This window comes from Danio rerio, chromosome 21 (assembly GCF_052040795.2).
Source record: "Danio rerio strain M-AB ecotype USA chromosome 21, GRCz13ab, whole genome shotgun sequence".
Classification (NCBI taxonomy): Eukaryota; Metazoa; Chordata; class Actinopteri; order Cypriniformes; family Danionidae; genus Danio; species Danio rerio.
In genome coordinates this window covers 49276161-49301714 of record NC_141041.1, presented here as the reverse complement: position 1 = coordinate 49301714, position 25554 = coordinate 49276161, and the positions used below count along the sequence as shown (strand labels likewise).

General features: G+C 36.2%; 2 protein-coding genes across 2 annotated transcripts; both read left to right on the top strand.

Moving 5' to 3' along the window:
• Positions 1 to 1522: 1522 nt before the first annotated feature.
• arsib (arylsulfatase family, member Ib) lies at positions 1523 to 8085 on the top strand. The gene is made up of 2 exons (XM_087301930.1): positions 1523 to 1991; positions 4044 to 8085. The coding sequence occupies exons 1-2, from the start codon at positions 1690 to 1692 to the stop codon at positions 5446 to 5448; spliced, it is 1707 nt and encodes a 568-aa protein (XP_087158056.1). The 5' UTR covers positions 1523 to 1689; the 3' UTR covers positions 5449 to 8085.
• A 5107-nt stretch (positions 8086 to 13192) lies between these two features.
• cdx1b (caudal type homeobox 1 b) lies at positions 13193 to 25348 on the top strand. The gene is given in 3 exon segments (NM_001098762.1): positions 13193 to 13660; positions 22574 to 22722; positions 24046 to 25348. Coding segments are annotated over 3 exon segments (768 nt in total). The 5' UTR covers positions 13193 to 13242; the 3' UTR covers positions 24247 to 25348.
• Positions 25349 to 25554: the final 206 nt, after the last annotated feature.

Genomic DNA, 25554 nt, shown 5'->3' with positions numbered 1-25554 from the left:
CCAAATTGCCTTTTCAATATCAATCCATATCTGTCTGATTTAAAATATATACACTTCTAAAAAAAATAAATAAATAAAGGGAACACTAAAATAGCACATCAGATTTGAGTGAATGAAATATTCTTATTAAATACTATGTTCTTTACATAGTTAAAATCACTGACAACAAAATCACACAAAAACGTTCAATGGAAATCAAGTTTATTATCCCATGGAAATCTGGATTTGGAGTCACACTCAAAATTGAAGAGGAAAAACACGACAAGCTGATCCAACTTGGATGCAATGTCCTCAAACAAGTCAAAATTAGGCTCAGTATGTGTGTGGCCTCCACGTGCCTGTATGAATTAAGAAAAAGTTATAGGGTATTTTAACAGGGTAATCTAAATCCATTTTAAACGCAGGAAGCTGTTATCAAAGCCTGCTATTTATATAAGAAAAAAAGCAAACGACGTATGCTAAAATATTTATTACATTATATAATATAAACAAATGACCCAGTAATAAGTTTTCTACAACGATAGGGTATATTATGCTACAATACACCACAGTTTACTGTAGTAAAAACTAAAGTATAGCAGTATACTTAACTACTTACTGTACACTCTCATAAAGGTACAAAATCTGTCGCTGAGGTGGTACCCTTTCTCAAGGTAGGCTACACTTGTACCATACAGTTGGACATTAGTACCTTTAGGGTTCACTTTTGTACCTTTGTTACTGTGAGGTACGCATTTGTACGTTTTAGGTATTATTATATCTTTTGATGACCTGTTAAGAACAGAAATGTACATACAGATTTTGTACTTTTAATTCTGACTGTGTACTACAGTATCACTTCACTATAGTTAATAGTGGTGTAGCATTCATTGACAGCGTTGTAAATACTATAATATAAACAGTGGAATATTCCTAAAACATTACAATAAAAATTACTATAGTATTTTTTTTTCATGTAATTAATTTAAATTGATTGAAATAATACATAAAGCTGTTGCATTTTGTATTGAGTTGCAAAAATGTGATCAGAGTTAAAGCCCTTAAGGCTTAGAAATAGACAATCGACTATTCAGTTCTTGTAGCCTTCGTCATGACAGGGTTGGACTGTTTACAACACTGAGGAGGGGCTGGTTTTAATAACATGACATTATTTATCACATTTCACACTTATTATGAGTGGAAGATGTAGTAAATTTGGGCGTATTTGTTTACGCAATACAATATTTACAAAGAAAAAGAGCCTGTTTTATCGCTGCACTGCACAATAGCCTATATATTTGTATAAGGTTGGTCAAATATCGGGTTTTCTTTGCCACTTTTCACGCATTTTGTGAATGCAAGACGAAGTAAATTGGGCGTTTAAGCTTGCGCAATGAACTGTTTACTAACAAAAAAAGCCAGTTTCACGATACATTGCACTGTAAGCCTATATATTTGTACATAAAAGTATGCAGTCTGAATAACTGGTGAAATGTTGTTGCTTTTCGGCACTTTTACGCCATAATCAACCCGAATTATGACTGAATCCTCCCAGCGGTTTTCCAACGCCACGTCGCGCTGCCTTCAGCCAGACTTCCAGAAGAAAAGCGCGTGCCATTATTAAAGTTTATCGTTTGTCTCCACACTAAACTAAGCTTTAACAAAACTGATGAGTACTTCGACCGAGTGTCCGCTCTTTCTGAAGTGGATATGGCTTTGTTGGTGCTCCTCATTCTCAGTCTTCCAGCGTGTGCGTCCATGAGAACAAACCGAGAGGACTTCGAAGGTTTTCGGGTTGAAGAAAAGCCAGAAGCTGCAGCGTTCAAGCCCAAGCAACCTCCACATATCATCTTTATTCTGACCGACGACCAGGGCTTCAATGACATCGGCTACCACAGCGGGGAGATCCGCAGCCCGACGCTGGATAAGCTGGCCTCGGAGGGGGTCCGGCTGGAGAACTACTATGTCCAGCCGCTGTGCACGCCGTCCCGCAGCCAGCTCATCACAGGCAGGTCATTCACTTCTGCAGCTTATTCACCGTATTTATCTTGAACTACAGCCCCTAAACATTATACTGTTTGGTTATACTTTATTTTAAAGGAGACCAATTATGCAAAAATCACTAATGTAAGGGCTTTAAACACAGTTGTGTGGCAGCAGTGTGTGAATATAACCAGGTTCTAATGAAAAAATAATATTAATAATTATTTATTTATAATATTTCCCAGCACTGGGTTGTGGCTGGAAGGGCATACGCTGCGTAAAACGTATGCCAAAATAGTTGGCAGTTCATTCCACTGTGGTGACCCCTGATAAATAAAGGACAACGACGAAGGGATATGAACGAATGAATGAATATTGTTTCTAATCACACATTTATTACATCATACATTTTAATTTACATACAATTTAAACTCCTCTCTACTACATCAGGATTAGTTTTTCCTGTATAGTTCAATAAAATATTAGGCTGTTCTCATCTACTTGTCTAGGTGGCTCCTGAAATGAACCGTGTATGCAATTCTTCTAATTTATTAAAGGAGACCTATTATGCTTCAAACAGAAAAGTGTATCCTTATTAGGGCTGGGTCGACAGACGATGCCATCGTCCATCGCTGATGGCCGACAGACATCACAATGCTGAGTCGGCAACGCCAACCTCTGCCCAGCCTCATCACAGCAGCAACCCACTCGCGAAAAATACACACTCGGGCCCCGTTTACTCTAACACATCTTTTAAAAATGGCATTTTAAAACGATCCACATCCACACCGTGTTTTACCTAGAACTTCTGAAAAGCCCTCCATCTACACTATATCGCTGAAAATGCACATCACGTGACCACACACACACACACACACAGACACTCTGTCATGAGCTGCAGCCTATGCACACGTCTGAGCTCCAGCAGTCAGCGGGTGCTTTGAGCACAAAACCCCAAAGAGCAGTGCACGTCGGACAGTTTATCAAGGATGTACCGCTGGATGGCGTCTCACTATATAGTTGTGTGTGTATAGTTGTAAAAAGTGATTGACAGGTGGTCATTTGTGTGTAACTTATCTTTATTTTTTTATGATTTGGTTATGGGTAAAACACAGACCATGCAGGTCAGGTAGTTGAAACGGTAGGCTACAAATAATTAATTCGTTATGAATTAATTAATTATTAATAAATAATTAATTCACCGCCACCAAAGACAACGATGCCATCGTCCATCATGATGTTTGACATTAGACATCATACATTGCCGAATTGGTCGACATCACCCAACCCTAAATATTCGTGTGCGTTCACACCACACAGATGAAGCGTCATGCACGAGTGATTTACATGTTCAGTCAATGCAAAGACGCCTATAGACATTCTGTGACGCATTTCGTGCAAATGAGATGGCGTAAATGATGTTGGTCACACAAATGAAGTGCCGCAAATGTGACGCATTAAACGCGAGAACCTCGTAAATCTCGCAATTCGCTCAAGTAAGAAAATTTGAACTTAACGATGCGTCAACTAATCAGGAGCTTGCTCTTGACGTACCGCCTGCAGTTGATGTCCAGAGGGGAAATCCTCTTGCCGACACCAAACAACAGCTCATTCAACTGGGCTCGTCACAGTCGGAAGCATTGCTGTAAGCCTCCGTCATTCAGGTACAGTTTCTGGAGGAGTTAATGAGCTCCAAGAACTGGGTGCACCTCTGAAAGGGTCTAGTGGACTCAGACACGGCGCCGAATGATTCTACGCTCTTTATCAGCCTTCCTAAAGCACGTAAAGCACAGCTACTCTCTCTATAAAATCCATGTTAGCCATTTAGCAACGAAGCTAGAGTCACCGGACAGACAGAAGCTCTGTCGATGACACAAATCCTCGTCTATTGTGCAGAAAATTTGACGCGCGAAACAAGCAAGTAAACTCAAAATGTTCACGTCTATTTATGCATGAATAGCAGGACATTTTTGGTGTGAACGCCAATATCCATCCATGTAATGAAAATTAAGGGTAATTGCTCAAAAAAGGAAACCCATATTGTTTAATTTATCGTATCATTTTTTTATTCTTTCCTTTAGGTATCAAATACACACGGGCCTCCAGCACTCCATCATCAGGCCACGTCAACCCAACTGCCTACCTCTGGATGTGGTCACGCTCCCTCAGCGCCTTCAGGAAATTGGCTACTCCACTCACATGGTTGGAAAGTGGCATTTGGGTTTCTATCGGAAAGACTGTTTGCCAACTCGCCGTGGGTTTCACACTTACTTCGGTTCATTGACAGGCAGTGTGGACTACTATACGTATGGCTCGTGTGACGGCAAGTCACTGTGTGGATTTGACCTCCACGAAGGAGAGTCCGTGGCTTGGGGTAGAGCGGGCAAGTACTCAACTCACCTCTACACCCAAAGAGTGCGCAAAATATTAGCCACACACGACCCAACCAGTCAGCCCCTTTTTATTTTCCTTTCCCTTCAGGCAGTGCATACTCCTCTAAAGCCGCCCAAAGAGTACATCTACCCATATCGCAACATAGGCAACGTTCCCCGGAGGAAATATGCTGCAATGGTGTCTATAGTTGACGAGGCAGTCCGGAATATAACGTATGCACTGCGCAAGTATGGCTTCTACCGAAACAGTGTTGTCATATTCTCTACTGATAATGGGGCGCAACCACTGACCGGGGGCAGTAATTGGCCCCTGCGAGGGTGTAAGGGAACATATTGGGAAGGTGGCATTAGAGGAGTGGGTTTTGTGCACAGTCCCTTGATACGCCATCGAAGAAGGATTAGCAGAGATCTTATTCACATTACTGACTGGTATCCAACTCTTGTTGGACTTGCTGGGGGAAATGTTTCCCAGCATCAGGGGTTAGATGGGTTTGATGTTTGGCCTACTATTAGTGAGGGGAAAGAATCACCACGTTTGGAAATTCTTCATAATATTGACCCTCTTAATCGCCGCAGTCGGGGTTCACTTAAGGATGGCTACGGACTTTGGGACACCACTGTACAGGCGGCCATTAGAGTTGGTGACTGGAAGCTCCTGACGGGTGATCCTGGGAATGGGGATTGGGTGCCGCCACATGTCCTTACACACTTCCCCAGCAGCTGGTGGCATCTAGAGCGGGACATTGGAGAAAAGAGGAAATCCGTATGGCTTTTCAATGTAACAGGTGACCCTTGTGAACGGCATGACCTTGCGGTGCACAGGCCTGATGTTGTTAGGGAGCTGCTAGCACGGCTAGCCTTTCACAATCGCACCGCAATACCTGTCCGCTACCCGCCTGATGATACCCGTGCCAACCCTAGTGCGAATGGAGGGGCATGGAGACCTTGGGTTGGTGAAGATGACGAGGAGGAAAACTGGGATGGAGTTTATTATAAGAGAGGAAAGAATCGCAAAAGGAAGAAATGTAGGCTCTGCAAGCTGCAATCTTTTTTTAAGAAGTTTAACTTAAAGATCATGTCAAAACAAATATAGGGATCTTCTGCTATTAGATATCACTGATAAGACTAAACCTAAGTGTTGACCATGTACAGCGGTTGAACAATGAAACTAAAATGCCAGGTTTTAGACCACAATAATTCATTAGTATGGTCTAGGGCAGGGGTCCCCATACTCTGTTCTGGAGAGCCGGTGTCTTGCAAAGTTTAGTTCCAACCCCAATCAGACACACCTGGGCAAGCTAATCAAGCTCTTACTAGGCCAGTGGTGTCCAAACTTGGTCCTGGAGGGCCAGTGGCTGTTTCTCAATTCCAAGAACGCAGAGAACGGACTTGTGTTCTTGTGGAGACCGGTCTTGCCAGGTGTCCTTGGAAGAACGAACTCAGGAGACCACGAGGGCAGAGAACGCATCCTTTGAGAAATGGGATGCTGCGTTCTTCCGTATGGTCACGTGACCTTCACGCGTTTTAAATAGAAATTATTTAAACATTTCAGCACTCATACAACGATTTATTGTTTTTCCCCTCATCAAAATATATACTTTGCATAAAAAGATTATAAATATACTCTGCACAATATAAAAATCTAATTTTAATACGAATTTCAGCAAACAAATAACCCTTAATGTGTTTATTCCTCTATTAAGAAGTTCATGGTAATGTTTACTTTCACCGTTTCATTTAGAGAAACTCCTGAGGTAAATAAATGATATCTCTGAACTTTAATAATAAATCTAAATAAAATGCTGCGCTTCCCACCTCCAGTCGCAATGACTTCTAGGACTTCCAGAGCGAGTTCGGTGCTCAAGTCTGCATCGTTGCGTCCTCCATATCAAGATCACATCCGGGAAGTTTCACGCGTCCTCCATACTTGCGGTCTTAAGTATTGGAACTGAACTTAGGCAGCTGATGATGACGTTGCACGAGAACACGAGGACGCAAGACCGCTGAAGAACGCATATTGAGAAACAGCCAGTGTCCTGATGAGTTTAGCTCCAACTTGCTTCAACACACCTGCCAGGTGGTTTTCAGTTTATCTAGTAAGAGCTTGATTTGCCAGTTCAGGTGTGTTTGATTAGGGTTGGAGCTAAACTTTCTAGGACACTGGCCCTCCAGGACCGAGTTTAGACACCACTGTACTAGGGTTTCTAGAAACATCCTTGCAGGTGTGTTGAAGCAAGTTGGAGCTAAACTCTCTTGGACACCGGCCCTCCAGGACCGAGTTTGGACACCCCTGGTCTAGGGCCTCATTTTGCGGCTAGTACAGCATCAGTTGTTGATGGGAATAACAGATACAAGTGTTGCACAGTGGACAGAGGGATTTTGAGCCATTTTTCTTGCAGAATGCTGTCAGGGTTACTATGTGAAGCTGCTGGAGGAAAGCGTTTCCTGACTTGCTCCTCCAAAACACCTTAAAGTGGGTCAATAATATTTAGATCTTATGACTGTGCAGACTTTCATGTTCATCAAACCACTCTGTCACCAGTCTTGGTGTGTGTTTTGGTGTATTATCATCCTGATACAAGGTACTGCCTTCAATACAATGTTTGACCCATTGGGTCACATGCTCCTCCAGAATGGTTAAGTAGTCCTTGGCAGTGAGGCTCCATCTAGCACAAGTATTGGGCCTCGGGAATGCCATGATATTGCAGCCCAAACCATCACTGAACCACACCCATGCTTCACTCTGGACGTGCAAAAGTCTGGGTGGTTCAGTTCTTTGGGGCTTATCCGCACAGTAACTCGCCTGGATGTGGGGAAGTCAGTGAAGGTGGACTCATCGGAGAACAATACATGCTTCACATTGTCCACAGCCCTTTTTATGCTGCTGGTGCCATTAAATAAGATGTTTAGCATTGGCACAAGCAAGAGAAGGTTTGGCTATAGCAGGTCAGATGTATATTGAACTTGTCGAGCTCCCAAAGAACCGTTTTAGTGGAAAAAGGAGAGTTGAGACCTACAACAAAACAATTTGTCCTCTTTTGAACTCTGATATGTTGCCCAGAATTTAATGTGCATTGCAATATTTTAAACAAAACAGAGCTAGCTTCACACTTGCTCATACTGGTGCAATCAATGAAGATTTGGATAAGTGGTTAGCACTGTGGCCTCACAGCAAGAAGGTCACTGGTACGAGTCTCAAGTGGGTCAGTTGGCATTTCTGTGTGGAGTTTGCATGTTTTCCCCCCGTGTTGGTGTGGGTTTCCTCCGGGTGCTCCGGTTTCCCCCACAGTCCAAAGTCATGTGCTATAAGGGAATTGGGTAGGCTAAATTGTCTTTAGTGTATGTGTGTGAATGAGAGTGTATGGATGTTTCCCAGAGATGGGTTACAGCTGGAAGGGCATCCGCTGAGTAAAACATGTGCTGGATAAGTTGGCGGTTCAATCCGCTGTGGCGATCCTGGATTGTTAAAGGGACTAAGCCGAAAATGAATGAAATTGGCCATAGTGTACGAGTGTTTCCCAGTACTAGGTTGCAGCTGGAAAGGCATCTGCTGCCTAAAACATAAGCTAGAATAGTTGGTGGTTCATTCACAGAAACACCAACTGGCCCAGCCAAGACTCAAACCAAGCACTTTCATGCAAGAGACAGTGGTAACCACTCAGCCACCGTGCCACCCCTATATTTTTATAATTTTTAAATATTTTATATATTACAATAAAAGGTTTTAAAACAACATAAATCTGCAATATGTGATGATGTATAAATAACCCTTCTGTATATCTTTTTGGTGGGTTGTTTATTTTTTTTATTATATTTTCATCTTTTTCATTTTTTTTTTAAATACAGTACTGCGATTGTAGTAAGTAAAATTTTATTTGTTTTTATTTTAGCTAGAATAAAAACATTTGTTTAATATTAGCAATATTATTAGCCCCCTATTTATCCGATTGTCTACAGAACAAACCAGTGTAATACAATGAGCCCTAACTTGCTTTAATTACCCTAGTTAAGCCTTTAAATGTCACTTTAAGCTGAGTACTAGTATCTTGAAAAATATCAAGTCAAATATTATGTGTTGTCATCATGACAAAGATAAAAGAAATCAGCGATTGGAAATTAGTTATTAAAACTATTATGTTTAGAAATGTGTTGAACCAAATAATCTCTCCGTTAAACAGAAATAGGGGATAATAGATAATAGGTCGGACTTCAACAGTATCTGGGAATGCAAGTGCTTGTATTTATTTTACAGTTAATTGCATGTATTTACGTGTAAATAAATGGTTGATAAGAGATAAAACATGAGTGACTGAAACTCTATTGTTGTGTCATATCACAGGTGTCCTGCAGGTGACCGTCTGAGACTGTGTTCTTGGCACTGATGCACGTGACATCTCTTAAAAGACTTGCTAAAACACAAATAATTTGGATGGTCGTTCCTATAGTATGATCTAGTTAGACTTCGGGGATTGGATTCGATTTTCAGATTAGCGCGTCGTCTTGGCCAAAAGAAAAATGTAAAAAAATAAAATATGTATGAAAATAAATACAGAAATATGACGAATTCATATAAACTATATGTCATATATGCAACATATTTGTTTTATAGCTATATTTTATAGGCCTAAATGTGTTCACATGGCCATTTATGTGATAATTTACACTATGAAATTATATCTCCAATTAGTCATGACAGCATACGTTTTTCGTTCATAGTAACTTGCTAAAAAGTTATGTTCTAACTTAATTTTATAAGTTACGAAAGCTGTTTTAAGTCAGTTTAACATAAGTTGAATGGACTCATGAGGTTATTTGATTCAGCTTTAAAAACATAAGGCAACTGGTATTTTTACAGTATGATAACATATTCTATTTTAATAATTAATTTAATATTTAATTAGTAATAACAATTGCAATTTCAATGGTTGAAGAGTGGTAAATGGCCTTTTTCTGCAATATTTTGACTAATATTTGCATATAAAACGCGGGGTTATTTCAACTTAATTATGGGTGTAAAAGGGACTTATACCGATCTGTTGGGTTAATTTTTTATTCAATGTAGTAGGGCCAAATTATGGTTAAATAACCCCGCTTATTAGAGAGTATGACATATTTTACATGCCTATATGCAGGGTGTGAATTAAAGGGGGGTTGGGAGGATTGATCCTCCTAATTAAGGCTTGATCCCCCCCTGAACACTGAAAAATTAAATACATTTTATGAATACATATGTAGGCCTAATTTAAATAAACACATAATTCACTGAAGCATGTATTACGCAAACTAACATTACCAAAAAGTTGACTCCCCCCACCCATTATAGTCAAGGTATAAATCGCGCACAGTTTGTGTGTCAATTGCATGTTTCAGATTTCTGTATACGAGAATATTGAATTTAATTTAACATTGTGTGACCTAATACAATTACACTTTTAAAATGATGCATGCGGTTGTTTCAACAAACCCAACCGAAAATGAAAATATCCATGTTTGAGCCATGTAGGGTTATAACAACAATGCACTTTACAGTATAAGGTCATTAGCCTACATCTTAAAACCATTTAATGGTTGTTACAGCACGCTTTATTGTTGTAGCTATTTGTTTTGTTATAAAAATATAGTAAAATAAAGTTACTGCTGTTGTTATCTGCTACTGTATTTATCACCGGAGAAATTATGCTAAATTTAAATCTAATAAAATTAAGTCCACACTGTAAAAAAACTGGTTGCCTTAAAAATTAACCTTGTGAGTCCATTTAACTTATTATGTTAAACTGGCTTTAAAAGTCTGCGTAATTTATACAATTATGTTAGAATAGTTTCTTAAGTTACAATGACTTAAAAACATGTGAGTAATTTATCATATCATTTTTACACTGCATATAAAGCTAGACATTTTGCTAATTCAATTGAAATATTTTTAAGTTGATATAATTTGATTTCGCTATAAAAAAACAAAATAAAATAAAAACCAATGTCAGCCTTTACACGAACAAGCGTTGCTGTTTTCTTTTTATTGCTCAGAGATTGCTAAAATAAGGAAACATGAGCTGGAAGGTGTGGCTTTTATGAATGAGTTATCGGAAGGAAAAAGTTCAGTGCTTTGCAATTGCAAGTAAAAAATACAATGAAATATATAAGCTATTATTTTAACGAGGTCTCCGCCACGAGACCTTTGCTTTCTCTCTGCATGATCAAATATTATTTGCACATTGCTTTGGGTACTTCAACACAAACTCAAATGCAATTTTTCACAGAAGTTAAAATAGATATAATTGACCACGTACAAAACTATATTATATTGCCAAGTTCGCTTTGTAATTCGTGTGAAATACGGGCGTCAGTCAACCTGTTTATCTTCTCCATTTTGATTCTGTATCGATCTTCTAGATTTTAATCATAAAGAAGCCACACTTGGCTTTAAAATAAGATCTTTTAAAACTTCCACTGATTAAAATAATAATAATAATAATAATAATTACACAAGAGTTTTCCGATGGTCATGATCCATAGGCAATGCTTAGTGCGAATCAATCTATGGACTAGTTGAAGTCAAAATTATTAGCCCCCCTTTGAATTTTTTCCTTCTTTTTAAAATAATTTCCAAATGATGTTTAACAGAACAAGGGATTTTTCACAGTATGTCTGATAATATTTATTCTTCTGGAGAAAGTCTTATTTGTTTCATTTCGGCAAGAATAAAAACAGATTTTAATTTTTGTAAACACCATTTTAGGGACAAAATTATTAGCCACTTTAAGCTATATATTCTTTTTGATAGAACAAACCGTCATTATACAATAACTTGCCTAATTACCCTAATCTGCCTAGTTAACCTAATTAACCTAGCCTTTAAATGTTACTTTAAACTGTCTTGAAAAAAACTAGTTAAATATTTACTGTCATCCTGACAAAGATAAAATAAATCAGTTATTAGAAATGAGTTATTAAAACTATTATGTTTAGAAATGTGCTGAAAAAATTCTCTCCGTTAAACAGAAATTGGGGGGACATAAACAAGTGGTCTAATAATTCTGGGGGGCTAATAATTCAGACGTCAACTGTATGTAGGCCTAATTTAAATGCCAAAGAAATGTATGTTATCTTAAGATGAGGAATGTGTTCATAAAACTGTGTGAATATTAAGTTTACGAGAACAGTAGGCCTAATAAAAATTAACCACTCGCAAACCCAAACTCAAGCAGGCAACAAAACAACGTATCTTTGCATTATAGTGTTATCTTATCAGAGAGCTTTTTTCAGTCGAGTAAAACGAAGCTATACCACCGTGTATTACCCATATAACCCAATGCTCGTCATCCCAGCTTGAACTCTTAGCTGCCAACAAAGCTAAATAATACTATGAATGTTCTTGAACGCCTAATTTAATGTTGTGGTAATTTGCTACCAAATTACTCAATATTTTAATATGAATATTATACTGTACAATAAAATATAAAGTATAAAGTAAATGGAGTATTCAAAACCAACACAGCAAACTCATAATTAAACAGAAAATCAGGCGAATAACTGCAAAAAGGTCAATTGTTTGAGAAAATAAAACCACCGCTTTCACCAGGCTGCTATACGGGCTTGTAGTCCCTTATTTATCAGGGGTTCAATAGTTGGATTAATGAATTATATGTATTTTCCAATGATTTACATTCTTATTTTCACCCATGTTGCCAATAAAATAAAATAAAAAAATATATAAAACCTTCTAAACTAACAATAGCTTTTGTGTGAAACTTGTCTCAACTTTTGTTTTGAAGCAGTTTTTACATTCAAAAAAGATGTTTGACACTTGCTTAAACTACTTATTTAAAATGAGCTGATACAACACAATTCTTGAGGTTTTTGTGGGGATAACTTAATAGTTTTATGTTCAATCCACTTAAATTTCTAAAAACGAATAAGTCAAATTAATTTCTTCATGTTGTCCCCACACAAACCGATTGCGTGGAAAGTTGCATTTTTTTCACATTCTCCCCTATTAACTTACTATGTTTGCAGTGTATAATATGTAATTTTTTATATACTTTATATTGTGAAGAACATTTTATAATTAAATAACCCTTTTTACAAGTATCCTTCTGTGCACGAAAATGCTAAAAACCATCGATGTCAATGAGCTTAATTTTTATATCCCTAAAACGACAGTAGCAATCTATTTGGGTCTTTTTCTTTTAAAAAAAGAGAGCTTATAATATGTAGCTATTTTCTTGGTGATTTAGATTCTTATTTTAATCCATGTTGCCATAAAATAAATCATCAGGCCTAGACAAGTAAAACCTCTGAAGGAAACATCAATTTTGCGTGAAATGTTTGTCTTAACTTACATTTTTACACTCAAAAATGACCTTTGACGCTTGTTCAAGCTACTTGTTTAAAATGAGCTGAAACAACACAATTCTTGAGGTTTTTGTGGGGACAACGTAATGGGTTTAATGTTCAATTCACCTATATTTGTAAAAACTAATAACTTAATTCCGTCAGGTTGTCCCAACACAAACCGATTGTGTGGATTTCTTTACAGTGTACAGTAGCATTTTTCACATTCTCCCCCATTAGGTACTAACTATGTTTGCAGTGTATAATATTTTATAATAGGTATAAATTCCGAATGGCGCTCTTGATGCGCCGCCGCTGTGACCTGGAACTCGACCAAAGGCAGTTTCTGAATCCATGTAGGGCGGGCAATAATAATAATCATGATCATAAAAGTGACGTCACTGCTCCAACCTTTAGCAGGCGTCAAGGCTGAGGTGTACAGAGAATCCGGCCAGGTAGAGGAACCGTCAGGTTATAGGCATATAACCCTGGGTCTGAGGAGCCTAGATCAATTTTTGGGGGGAGTGCAAACTATGCACTGGAGCCACCAGAAAAAATGTACGTGAGTTATCTCCTAGATAAGGACTCCAGCATGTACCCGAATTCCGTAAGACACCCAAGCCTAAATTTAAACCCTCAGAATTTCGTACCGGCGCCTCCACAGTATCCGGACTTTACAGGATACCATCACGTCCCGGGAATTACCACTAATGACCCGCATCACAGCCAGACGGGCAGCTGGAACCCCGCTTACCCCCCTCCGCGGGAGGAATGGACACCTTACGGGCCGGGATCAGGAGTGTCCAGCTCGAGCACAGGTCAGCTGGGCTTCAGTCCTCCAGAGTTTTCATCTGTCCAAACTCCGGGTCTGCTCCAATCCTCCATCAACTCTTCAGTCGGACAGCTGTCACCCAACGCGCAGAGACGCAACCCTTACGACTGGATGCGCCGCAGCGTCCCGCCCGCCAGCTCAGGTGCTTCTTTAATACACATGCAATTATATTTTTTGATCAATATTTTTCTTTAACGAAATTTAGTCTATAACTTCCACTCAAAGACAAAAAAAAGATATATATTTTGAAAAATGTATTTTGCCAAATTCTGTTTCTGACACCAGATGTAACCAAAATTGAGAACATAGGACACAATGTAAATTTAAAGTAATGTAAAATCCAAATGAAATTATCTTTTTATCTTTAAATTAGGTTAATATAATTAACGAGAACAAGACAAAAAAAACTAACTTGGTTAAATTATTTCTGACATCAAATGCTGAGTGTTTTTTTTACAATAAGCCGACAAAAGGTAGCTATTTTCAGGCTCGTCTAAAATCTAATGCAAATTTGGTCATTTAATCAATATTATTATCGCTTTAAAAACTTCAACTATAAGACAACTACAAATGTGTTTGGTTAAATTGTGTTTCTGCCACTAAAAGTTTTTTATGATACTTTAAGGATAACAATATGACCAAAAGGTACATTCATTTCATGCACATTTAAAATCTAAATGTAATTGTATTTTGATCATTTAATTAGGTTAATATAATGAACGCTTTAACTTCTACTCCAAGACAGTATTTTTTAAGGGTATTTGCTTAAATTGATTCTGACGCACAAGGGTTGGGTTTTTATGACAACCCGACAAAAGGTAAATTCTAAATTATATTTAATTTATAAATATATAATATAATCAACGCTTTAACTTTCACTCTAAAACAACAATAAAAAATCCATTTTGAAAAATGTATTTGGTTAAATTGTGTTTCTGACTCCAAATGTTGATTTTTAAAAAATTATTATTTGAATAATAAAAACAAATAATAATAATAATAATTATTATTATAATAATAATAAAGGTAAATTTGGTAATTGCATTATTATTATTAACCCTTTAACTTCCAATCTAAGACAAAAAAAAGTTTAAATTTTGTTTCTGACATTAAATGTTGAGTTTTATTTTAGCTATATGATAACCTAAAGGACAAAAGGAAAAATAAGGGTCATGTAAAATCTAAAAGCAATCATCCTTTTTAACATTTAATTTATATTATTAAACGCTTTACTTTCCACTCTAAGAAAAAATGTAAACATTCGTTTGGTTAAATTGTGTTTCTGACACCAAATGTTGAGTTATGTTGAGGTATTAATAATATTAACGCTTTAATTTGACGGTTCATTCCACTGTGGTGACCCCAGATTGATAAACGGACTAAACCGAAAAGAAAATGAATGAATGAACGCTTTAACTTTCACTCAAAGAAAAAAAAAAACATATATTGATAATTTCTTTTAATGGTAAGCTACAGGCAAAAGGTCAGCCAGATGCCATTTTAATGGTTAATTTAACAATATAAGGCCTGTGTTTAAAAAAATCCAAGAGGAAAGTGGTTATAGAAAGCGTAATATTGTCTTTTACATTACTTGAATTATACGCATAAATCCACACAAAAGCCGCACGGAGTTTGTGCGATAACAAACATTTATTTTATTTTCGACTTAGTCCCTTTATTAAACAGGGGGAACCACAACGTAACGAACCTCCAACTTGTCCAGCATATGTTTTACGCAGCGGATGCCCTTCCAGCTGCAATCCATCACTGGGAAACACCCATGCATTCTCATTCACAAACATACACTACAGACACTTTTGCTTATTCAATTCCCCTATAGCGCATGTGTTTGGACTGTGGGGGAAACTGGAGCACCCGGAGGAAAACCCACGCGAAAACGGGGAGAACATGCAAACTCCACAGAAATGCCAATCGGCCCAGCCGAGGCTCGAACCAGCGACCTTTAGCTGTAAGCGCCGCCAAAAAAACAAAAACAACAAAAAAACAAGCAAACAATCTAATTCTATACTTCCAGCATATAGTAATTTATTATTTGCTCCATTTATTGATTTCAAGTAATTTACAGCATATATTTTTTTAATCCGAGAACTGTGAATATCCCGATACACTTGTGTATTTTATATTTATAAAACATTCATTAAACATTAGATGACATTTATTACGTTATTAAAATAGGTTAAAGCAACCTATAAACATTTGCTGTTATGACTTTTTAATCTAATGTTTAATGAATGTTTTATAAATGTAAAAGTCATAACTGCAAATGTTTATATGTTGCTTTAACTTATTTTAATAACGTAATCAGGTTATATTAGACAAAATTGTAAGTTGTGAAAAGTTTAACTTAATATTTTTTTAATATCAGTTTGACTGATAGAAGTTGAGGCGACTGGAAAAGTTCATTTAATTCAACTCAAAAATGTAAGCGTTTTACAGGGTTCAAGTAAATATACAACTTACAACTTTCCACTGATTATCTGTGATGTCATGACAAATATATGAGGAAGAATTAAAGTTATTTGTTTGTCCGTTTTTGCCATAATAGTGATGAAACTTCAGAAAATCTGTGAAATTTTGTGGGGAAAAAAATCTGTGAAAAAACTCTCATGCTTTTTGTATGTTATTAAATGCTGGGTTCTGCACAATCGATTTGTGTTATAGGAATAGAATTATAAGGGAATTATTATTACAAATTTAAGTGGATGGAACTTAAAAACAATTAAACTGGCCCACAAAAAAAATGAGGTATTGTGTTGTTTCAGCTCATTTTAAATAAGTAGTTTAAACAAACATGAAATATATTTTATATGAGTGTGTGTTTTTGTTCATTTTTTGCAGTGTCACACACCATAGGACATATTTTAAGGTACAATTCAGTACAAATTATATAACATAAACAATGAAAGAATTGATAAAGGCAGTCATTTCTTATATTTTCTCAAACTTCATGACTTCAAACTAAATAAAATAATAATTTTTTTTAAAAAATTGTTATACAAACAAACTAAAATGAAAAAAATATATATTTTGTTTTATTAATTGCGTAAATTGTTTTGTGTTCCATCAACTTAAATTTATAAAAACTATTAAGTTAACTTAATGGATTTGTGTTGAAATGGCATGAAGGGATTGTGTAGAACACTTATTCAAAGATGATTCCTTAGATTTACTAAATAGATTTAAGTTAAGTGGTGGTAAACAATTCATTTGGGCTGTTGAACATTACTAAATTTTATTTTGTTTGTTTAATTTCAACACATAAAAATAATTTGCAACAATTTTGCCAACATAATTTTTTCAAAGAACCCAACATTTTTTAAACATTAAATATACATAAATTTCTTAAAAAATTAAGCAAAAAAAAAAAAAGCAAAACGTCTATTTGTCAACTACTCATACACTGAAAAAAAATTCAAAGATGATTCCTTGAATTTACTTTATTTTTTTAAGTTAAGTGGTTTTAAACACTTTGTTTACGCTGAATGTAAACGTATAAATTATGCTGAACATTACTAAATTTAGTTTGTTTAAACTCAACACAAATAAATTGTAACAATTTTGCAGACATTTTTCAGTTCATAACCATACACTCCAAAAAAATATATTGCTGTTTGTTCAATCTACTTAATTAAAATGAGCTGAAACGACACAATTCTTGAGTTTTTTGTAGGGACAACTTAATTGTTTTATGTTCAATCCACTTAAATTTCTAAATACTAATAAGCTAACTTAATTCCTTCATGTTTTCTTAACACAAATCAAACACTTCTTTACAATGTTTATTACTCGTTCACAATCATAAATTAAATTGAAGCATAAAAGTACAGCACAATAAAATCCCCTTTCGAATGGAGGACTGCTCACTCAAAAAATGATGTTCGCTGTTTGTTCAAACTACTAATTTAAAATGAGGCAAAACAACACAATTATTGACTTTTTGTTGTGACAACTTTATCATTTTATTCAATCCACTTAAATTCGTTAAAAGTTAACTTGATCCAATTGTTTTGAACCCCTCATTTATGGTGCATATTACTTGTTCACAATCATAAATGTGTCACACTTTACAATAAGGTTCATTCAAGAGTTCACATTTAGATATTGCTTGATAATGCTAGCAGGTTTGGCATGCTGTCCCAGAGAACCCTGAGCTTGGACAGAATTGAGCCCAGGGCTTCCGCCTGGTTAATGAGCATGTAAAGGGGTGAGATCAGGTAGATCTCAAGAGCTCCGCCTGGTAAAGGAGGAAAGGAGGAGAAGAGGTGGAAGGGGCGATTCTTCAAAAAACAAAGATAATGGAGTAATATAAGACGGGAAATTTATAGTGAGTTTGGAACAATCTAATTGGCTTACTAATGATTACAGATGACAGACCAGGCAGCCGTGATCAATTATATCACATGCTCCTCCTAAAATTCAAACTACTTACAGTAAGTAAAATGAGGCCAAACAACACAATTATTGACTTTTTGTTGTGACAATTTAATTGTTTAATTCACTTAAATTTGCAAAAATGAATAAGTTAAAGGTGCAGTATGTAAGTTTGACACCCAGTGGTTGAACTAGGCATTACATTTCTGGATCAAAACAAACGCAAGCGCAGGTTGCCAGATTGATCAACAGGAACGAGTCTGACGAGTCTAAAGGCTGATTTCAGCCGTGTTTTAAATTAAATCAACGGCATGTGATAGAAGGAGTTTTTCGTTCTAAACAACACCTCAAATTGATATTTTAGAAACGCCTTTTCTTGCAGCTGAACAACAGAAAATCAACAATGACCAGCTCAGGTCTTGAAAATAAAATTAACTGTCTGAAATTTAACTTTACAACATGCACATTTAATAATGTTAGAGAAGTTTAATATGTACTAATTCGATTATAAACCTTACCATTTTATTGGAGTGCAGTGAGTGCACTATTCTGTGCTTCTGATTGGCTGTATTTAAATTTTTGTCAAGTTTCGTCTGGTGTAAACAGGCAAATTGCTTATCACTGCAAATTTTGTCATGTAGTGTGTTTTGACACGGGGTTACAATGTAACCTGCTCACCTAATGTTTACGCTCGTGATATAATTAGCCAAATTATAACCTCATGTGGAACTCTGAATCTGCTTCTCATTTCAGAGGCTACCGGAGTAGCCTCTAAGTAGCGGTAGTAGCGGTACTAATGTCTGCCTCTAAGTAGCGGTACTAATGTCTACCGGAGGTCGCATTTCGGTCACAAACGCATGCTTTGAGAGCCTTTCTGGATGAATGAATGAAATATTCTGTTTTCCACCAAGGCAACCCGGGGTGCTGAAATATAATTGGCTAAACTGGCTTTGTGCGGGTTAAACGACCAAAACAAAGTCAGCTGTTCCAGCACGTAATGTACATTTTCAAAGCAGAATATCCGACTTCAGCATTGTTTTCTAATAAACTAGAATGTTCACTGAGCATGTTTCTGAAATATCTGCAAACATATTATGGTGTTTTTATGCTTAAGGGGAGTCAATGATTGTGTTGAACCCACAGCATTTTTTCAGTGTATATTACTTGTTCACAATAATACAGTTGAAACCAGAAGTTTACATACACTGTATAAAAAGGCACATAACCATTAAAAAAAGGTCAGATGTTACTGTGACTAAACTTTTTCTCTTTTAAGTAAGTTAGGATGATCACATTTGTTTCTGTCATGCTTAATAGTAGAATAATGAGAGAGAAATTGTTTGAGAAATTGTTATAAGTTTTCCTGAAAGTCAAGTTTACACACAATAAGATTATTCTGCCTCTGGAAAAGCTCAGATGATGGTTTCGAGGTTTTGGGAGTTTCTGATTGGCTAATTGACAACATTTGAGTTAACTGGAGGCACGACTGTAGATTAGTATTGAAGGAAATCCTTAAACACACTGCTTCCTTGTGTGACAACATGGGAAAATCAACAAGCCAGAATCAACAACAAAGCCGGATTACAATTAGCTAAACTACACTGGGAAAACACTCATGTTTGGAGACATGTCCTGTGCTCTGATGGAACTAAGACTGAACTGTTTGGCCATAATGAGCAGTGTTACATTTGGAGGACAAAGGGAAAAGCTTACAAGCCAAGCAACACCATCCCAACTGTGAAGTATGGGGGCGGCAGCATCATGTTGTGGGGCTGTTTTGCTGCAGGAGGGACTGGTCCACTTCACAGCATAGATGGCATCATGAAGAAAGAACATCATGTAGAAATACTGAAGTAACATCTCAAGACATCAGCCAAGAAATTAAAACTTGGCCACAAATGGGTTTCCCAAACAGACCACGACCCTAAGCATACTGCCAAATTAGATCAAATGTGCTATAAGGACAACAGAGTGAATGTTTCGGAGTGGCCATCACAAAGCCCTGATCTCAATCCTATAGAAAATGTGTGGGCAGAGTTGAAAAAGCTAACAAATGTGACTCAGTTACACAAATTTTGTCAGGAGGAATGGGCCAAAATTCTTTCAAACAATTGTATGAAGCTTGTGGGAGGAGACCTAAAACATTTGACCAAAGTTATACAGTTTAAAAGCAAAGCTAAAAAAATACCAAGAAAATAAAGACTGTCTAGAAATTAATAAAAAAAGTCTCTCATTATTCTGGCATTTAGCAAATGTAAATCATTTAGATAATCCTAAGGAATCTAAAATAGTAAACAATTAGTATGACTTACCATCAGACATTTAAAAAAATGGTTATGTTCCTTTTTTAAGAGTGTATGTAAACTTCTGGTTTCAACTGTATAGTGAATTGAAACGTGTACAAAGTACAACACAATAAAATGTCTTTCAAATGGAGGACTGCTCACTCAAAAAATGACATTTGCTGTTTGTTCAAACTACTTACAGTAATTAAAATGAGCTGAAACAACACAATTATTTACTTTTTGTTGAGACAACTCAATTGTTTTATGTTCAATCCACCTATATTCGTATCCGATTGCATAGAACCCATCTTATTTACAGTGTATATTACTTGTTCACAGTCACATATTGAATTGAAATGTATACAAAGTATAGCGCAATAAAGGTAAAGTGTAAGTATAGCACAATAAAAAGCCCTTTCCAATGGAGGACTGTACGAGTTTCTCGGCCGAGTTAATGATAGCTAGAGATTATGGTCTCTCGTGAGATTTTCAATGAAGATGCGATGGCGGAGAAGCCTAATTATCTGCAGTTCCTCCCTCTGTGCCTGTTGCCCTAGACAGGCGGTGTCCTTCTTTCTTTGCCGCTTATGCTTTAATATTTAACCCGGCAGCCACTTAAGTCCCTCTCGCCTCTGACAGGGTAAACTGAGTTTGAAATATAGAGACGCGACTCCAAGACCTTTATAACGTGGACATCTTGGTGTCGTATGTATGTGTGCTCTTAACCATCGGCTTGATTAAGGGAGCAAACACCGTGTTCCCATAGTTACTTTTTAATAGAAAAGATCAACACATTAACTCAAAAACAAAATTATGACCCTGCGTTTATAATCGCATCATCATTAATTAGTGTCAGCTTTATTTGGTTTTGGATTTCTGGCGATGAGTGTTCACTCAAAACAGCTTTTGCGAAAAAAAAGATAAAATCCTCAGTGAGAAAGTATAATGTTTGAGGTTTATTTATTTCCTGAGTAGCAATATTGAAATTGAATTATTGCAGAGATTTTAAAATTGGTAAAAACTCAATCCACACAATCCCAACACAAATCCATTAAGTTAACTAAATTGTTTTTACAAATTTAAGGAGATTTAACATAAAATAATTATGTTGTCTAAAAAGAATTGTGTGGTTTCAACTAATTTTAAATTAGTTTAAACAAGCCACAAAAATAATTTTTGAGTGCACTTAAACAATTCTTGCTTGTTTAAACAATACGGCTTATTTTGTGGGACACATTAATTGTTTTATGTTCATTCATTCATTTATTTATTGGTGTTTTCCAGCACTGGGTTGCGGCTGGAAGGGCATCCACTACATAAAACATATGCTGCATAGTTGGTGGTTCATTTCACTTTGGTGACCCCTGATAAAATCAGAGACTAAGCCGGAGGAAAATTAATAAATGATAAACATTTTTTTTGTGCAATGAAAATTCTCCATGGATGTTAAAGATTCTCATCAATGAATTCCAATAATGCTCAATCAATGCTAAAAAAGAAGCTTTAGTCCTAGATGTGAAGTAATATGTTGTCAAATAACCATTATACAAAGTAAAATATATATATAAATATAATAAGGAAAAGAATATCTAAAAAATAAAGAATTTTCAAATCATACACAATGAAAAGTGTAATATATACAGTTGAAGTCAGAATTATTTGCACCCTTTGAATTTTATTTTATTTTTTAAATATTTCCTAAAGGATGTTTAACAGAGGAAGGAAATGTTCACAGTATGTCTGATAATATTTTTTTCTTCTGGAGAAAGTCTTATTTGTTTTATTTCGGCTAGAGTAAAAGCAGTTTTAAATTTTTTTAAACAACATTTAAGGTCAGATTGTTAGCCCCTTTAAGCTATTTTTTTCTAATAGTCTACAGAACAAACCATCTACAATAACTTTCCTAATTACCCTAACCTGCCTAGTGAAACTAATTACCCTAGTGAAGCCTTTAAATGTCACTTTAAGCTGTATAGAAGTGTCTTGAAAAAGATCTAGTAAAATATTATGTGCTGTCATCATGACAAAGATAAAAAAATCAGTTATTAGAGATGAGATATTAAAACTATTGTTTACAAATGTGCTGAAAAAATCTGCTCTTTGTTAAACAGAAATTTGGGGAAAAATAAACAAGGGGGCAAATAATTCTGACTTCAGCTGTTTACATTCAGTAGCCAATCTTTGATGTGGATCAAAAAGGTTTTCAAAATGTATATATATATATATATATATATATATATATATATATATATATATATATATATATATATATATATATATATATATATATATATATATACATATATACATTTTGAAAACCTTTTTGATCCACATATATATATAAAATGTTTACTTGAGACTTTTGTTGTTGTTTTTAGGAGGGAAGACCAGAACAAAAGACAAATACCGGGTGGTGTACACAGATCATCAGCGTCTGGAGCTGGAGAAAGAGTTTCATTACAGCCGCTACATCACAATAAGAAGAAAAGCAGAACTGGCAACCGCACTCAGTCTGTCAGAGAGACAGGTCAGCTGCTTTTATACTGTTCTTAACGCCACAATTCACGAAAAATGAAAATTCTGTGCTTATTTACTCACTCTTCACTTGTTTAAATAGTCACATTAATTAAAATTATACTTTAGTGACAAGGCAGCCCTGGCCCAATCAGGTCAGTAACAATCCTGTCTACTATCCCGAGCATCTCTCACGCTTGCCCCAGGCCAATGGGCAGTCCTTATTGTTGTTATTGTTACTATGTACAGAAAGCCTTCTTGGCTAAACAACAGGGATCCAACATTCTGCGAACCAAAAAAAAAATGTTCCCAATATGTTCAGTGTTAGCTGGTATACAAAGTTCTTTTTAGTACTTTGAGGGCATAAAGAAACTCGAAAAGTCTGAGTGACCTTATCCTATATTCGACCCTTTCCACATCTCCTCACTGCAGTGGGCTGGGTTGTAAATGTGTCGCACTGCTTGAGTGTATTGATAAACACAACATTAATGGCGACTGAGCAGTTTCCGATTGTGTAATTGTCATGAACAAATAGCAGCTCAAAGGTGTTTGGGAACAAAACAAACCTTCTCAAAAAGTCATTGGTAGGCTGTTTAGAACTGCCAATGTTTAACTTAATTTGTTTGTTTAAATTCAGCCCATTTATTTGCAATTGTTATTTCCGATTGTTTGCAGCCACTTACCTTAAAAATAATTGTAAATCCAATGAACCATTGTTTTTAGCACAGCGTTTTGAAAACAGACATCACTATCATCACCTTTAGCACAAAAAATATGTATGTATATATATATATATATATATATATATATATATATATATATATATATATATATATATATATATATATATATATATATTAGCAGTGTGATATGGCTGTATGTCGGTGGGAGGCGTGCGTTGGCACGAGACCACAGGCCGAGAGCCTTAGTGCTCCCACCAGTGCCGATATACAGCCATATCGCACTAGTACGAGTGTGATATTGCATTTAAACAACATTGTGACGGCCTAATTGTGTATGTAAACACAAAATCAAACATGGAGAGTCTCAAAAACCCTTTTGTATGAGGAACTACTTTCTTCCGCGTTGTATTCAAATCATAAGCTGACAGTTAAACAGCTGAGCGTGCATCTTTTAAACTTTAGATCTGGAGTGTCTGCTTTTTGCTGGCTGTATGTGGGCGGAGTTATACACAAAGGGTAAAGAGGCTGTATGGGTGCTGATATTACTTAATTATATCACGGCTATCAGCCAATCAGATTCGAGAACCAGACAGAACTGTTGTATATATATATATATATAGGCAATATGACTAATGGCATGTTGTTGTTGACAGGTGAAGATCTGGTTCCAGAACCGCCGTGCTAAAGAGAGGAAAATCAATAAGAAGAAAATGCAGCAGCCTCAGCCGGCATCCACCACCACACCCACCCCACCGGGCTCAGCACTACCAGGCAATGTGCCGATGGTGACCAGCAGCAGTAGCGGTGGCCTCGTGTCCCCGCCCATGCCAATGTCCATCAAAGAAGAGTATTGAGGACTCGGAAAACCTGGACTGATAGAGATTTTTATATCGAAACACACTAATCCAACACAGGGTACTCTTCATGAAATCAGCACATCTTTCCTGGAGCACTGAAAATAATGTTGTTGCAAACGATTTATGTGGGCTGAAGTTAAACAAACAAAAATGAGTTGAGTAGTGTTCAGCTTAATTTGTTTGTTTAAATTTAGCCCAAATAAAGTATTTGCAACCACACGCCTTAAAAGAATTCATCCAGCAGGCACAGGACGTCAACATGACCTCAGACTGACGTTGTAGGTCAACATCATGGGGACGTTGCAAGTTGTTTGGAATGAAAATCAAGTGGACATGAGAACCCAATGTCAGGCTGATGTTTACGTCCAACCAAAAATCAACCAATTATCAACGTCTAATGATGTTGTGTGGATGTTGCCATTATGACGTCTATCAGATGTTGGATTTTGGTTGCCATTCCTGATGTATAAATGTCAGTATTTGGCGTCAATATTATGTTGGTTTAAAATGTTGGCAAAAAGAAAACGTAAAATCAACCAAATTTCAACGTCTAATGATGTTACAGCTTGACGTTGTGTGGATGTTACCACTATGACATCTATTAGATGTTGGATTTCGATAGCCATAAATGATGTATTTGACATAAATAAGACGTTGGTTTAAGATGTTTGCTTAACATTGCGTTTTGGTTACTCTCCAACACAACCTAAAATCAACCAAATATCATATCACATATACAATATGTGGATGTTACCATTATGACGACTATCAGACGTTGGACTTTGGTTGCCATACCTGATGACGTTGGACTGTCCAACACAACCTAATATCAACCAAATATCAATGTCATTCGTTGTCATTATTGGACATCAAAATAACGTTGTCCTTAGACGCTGAGTAGACATTGAATTTTGGTCACCTGACGTCACAACCTAAATCTAACCTAATATTAACATCTTATGACATCGTTTGCCTGCTCTGTAGTAAATCCAATGACTCACTTTTTTTCAGCAAAATGAAATTTTATGGAATTTTCTTGACAAATACAAATAGTCGACAGCCACACTTCTAAAAATAAAGGTTCTTAGACGGCAATAAATGAGCATAGATTTTTACATTTATTTTTGATGGTCTCATTTCTGAAGGAACACTCCACTGTTTTGACAATAGGTGAGTATGTTTTGCAGGCGTTATATCAATTTTAAAAGTTATTATATTTTATTTCATGTTTTAAGTGTTTCATTGCTATACTCCCACAATCATTCCACACATTTTTATTTATTTATTTATTTATTTATTTATTTT

Excerpts from the sequence above, each read along its gene's own strand:
- arsib (XM_087301930.1), top strand. The coding sequence starts at position 1,690 with ATGGCTTTGTTGGTGCTCCTCATTCTCAGTCTTCCAGCGTGTGCGTCC. Across the intron at positions 1,992-4,043 it reads AGCCAGCTCATCACAGGCAG|GTATCAAATACACACGGGCC; the intron begins GTCATTCACTTC and ends TCTTTCCTTTAG.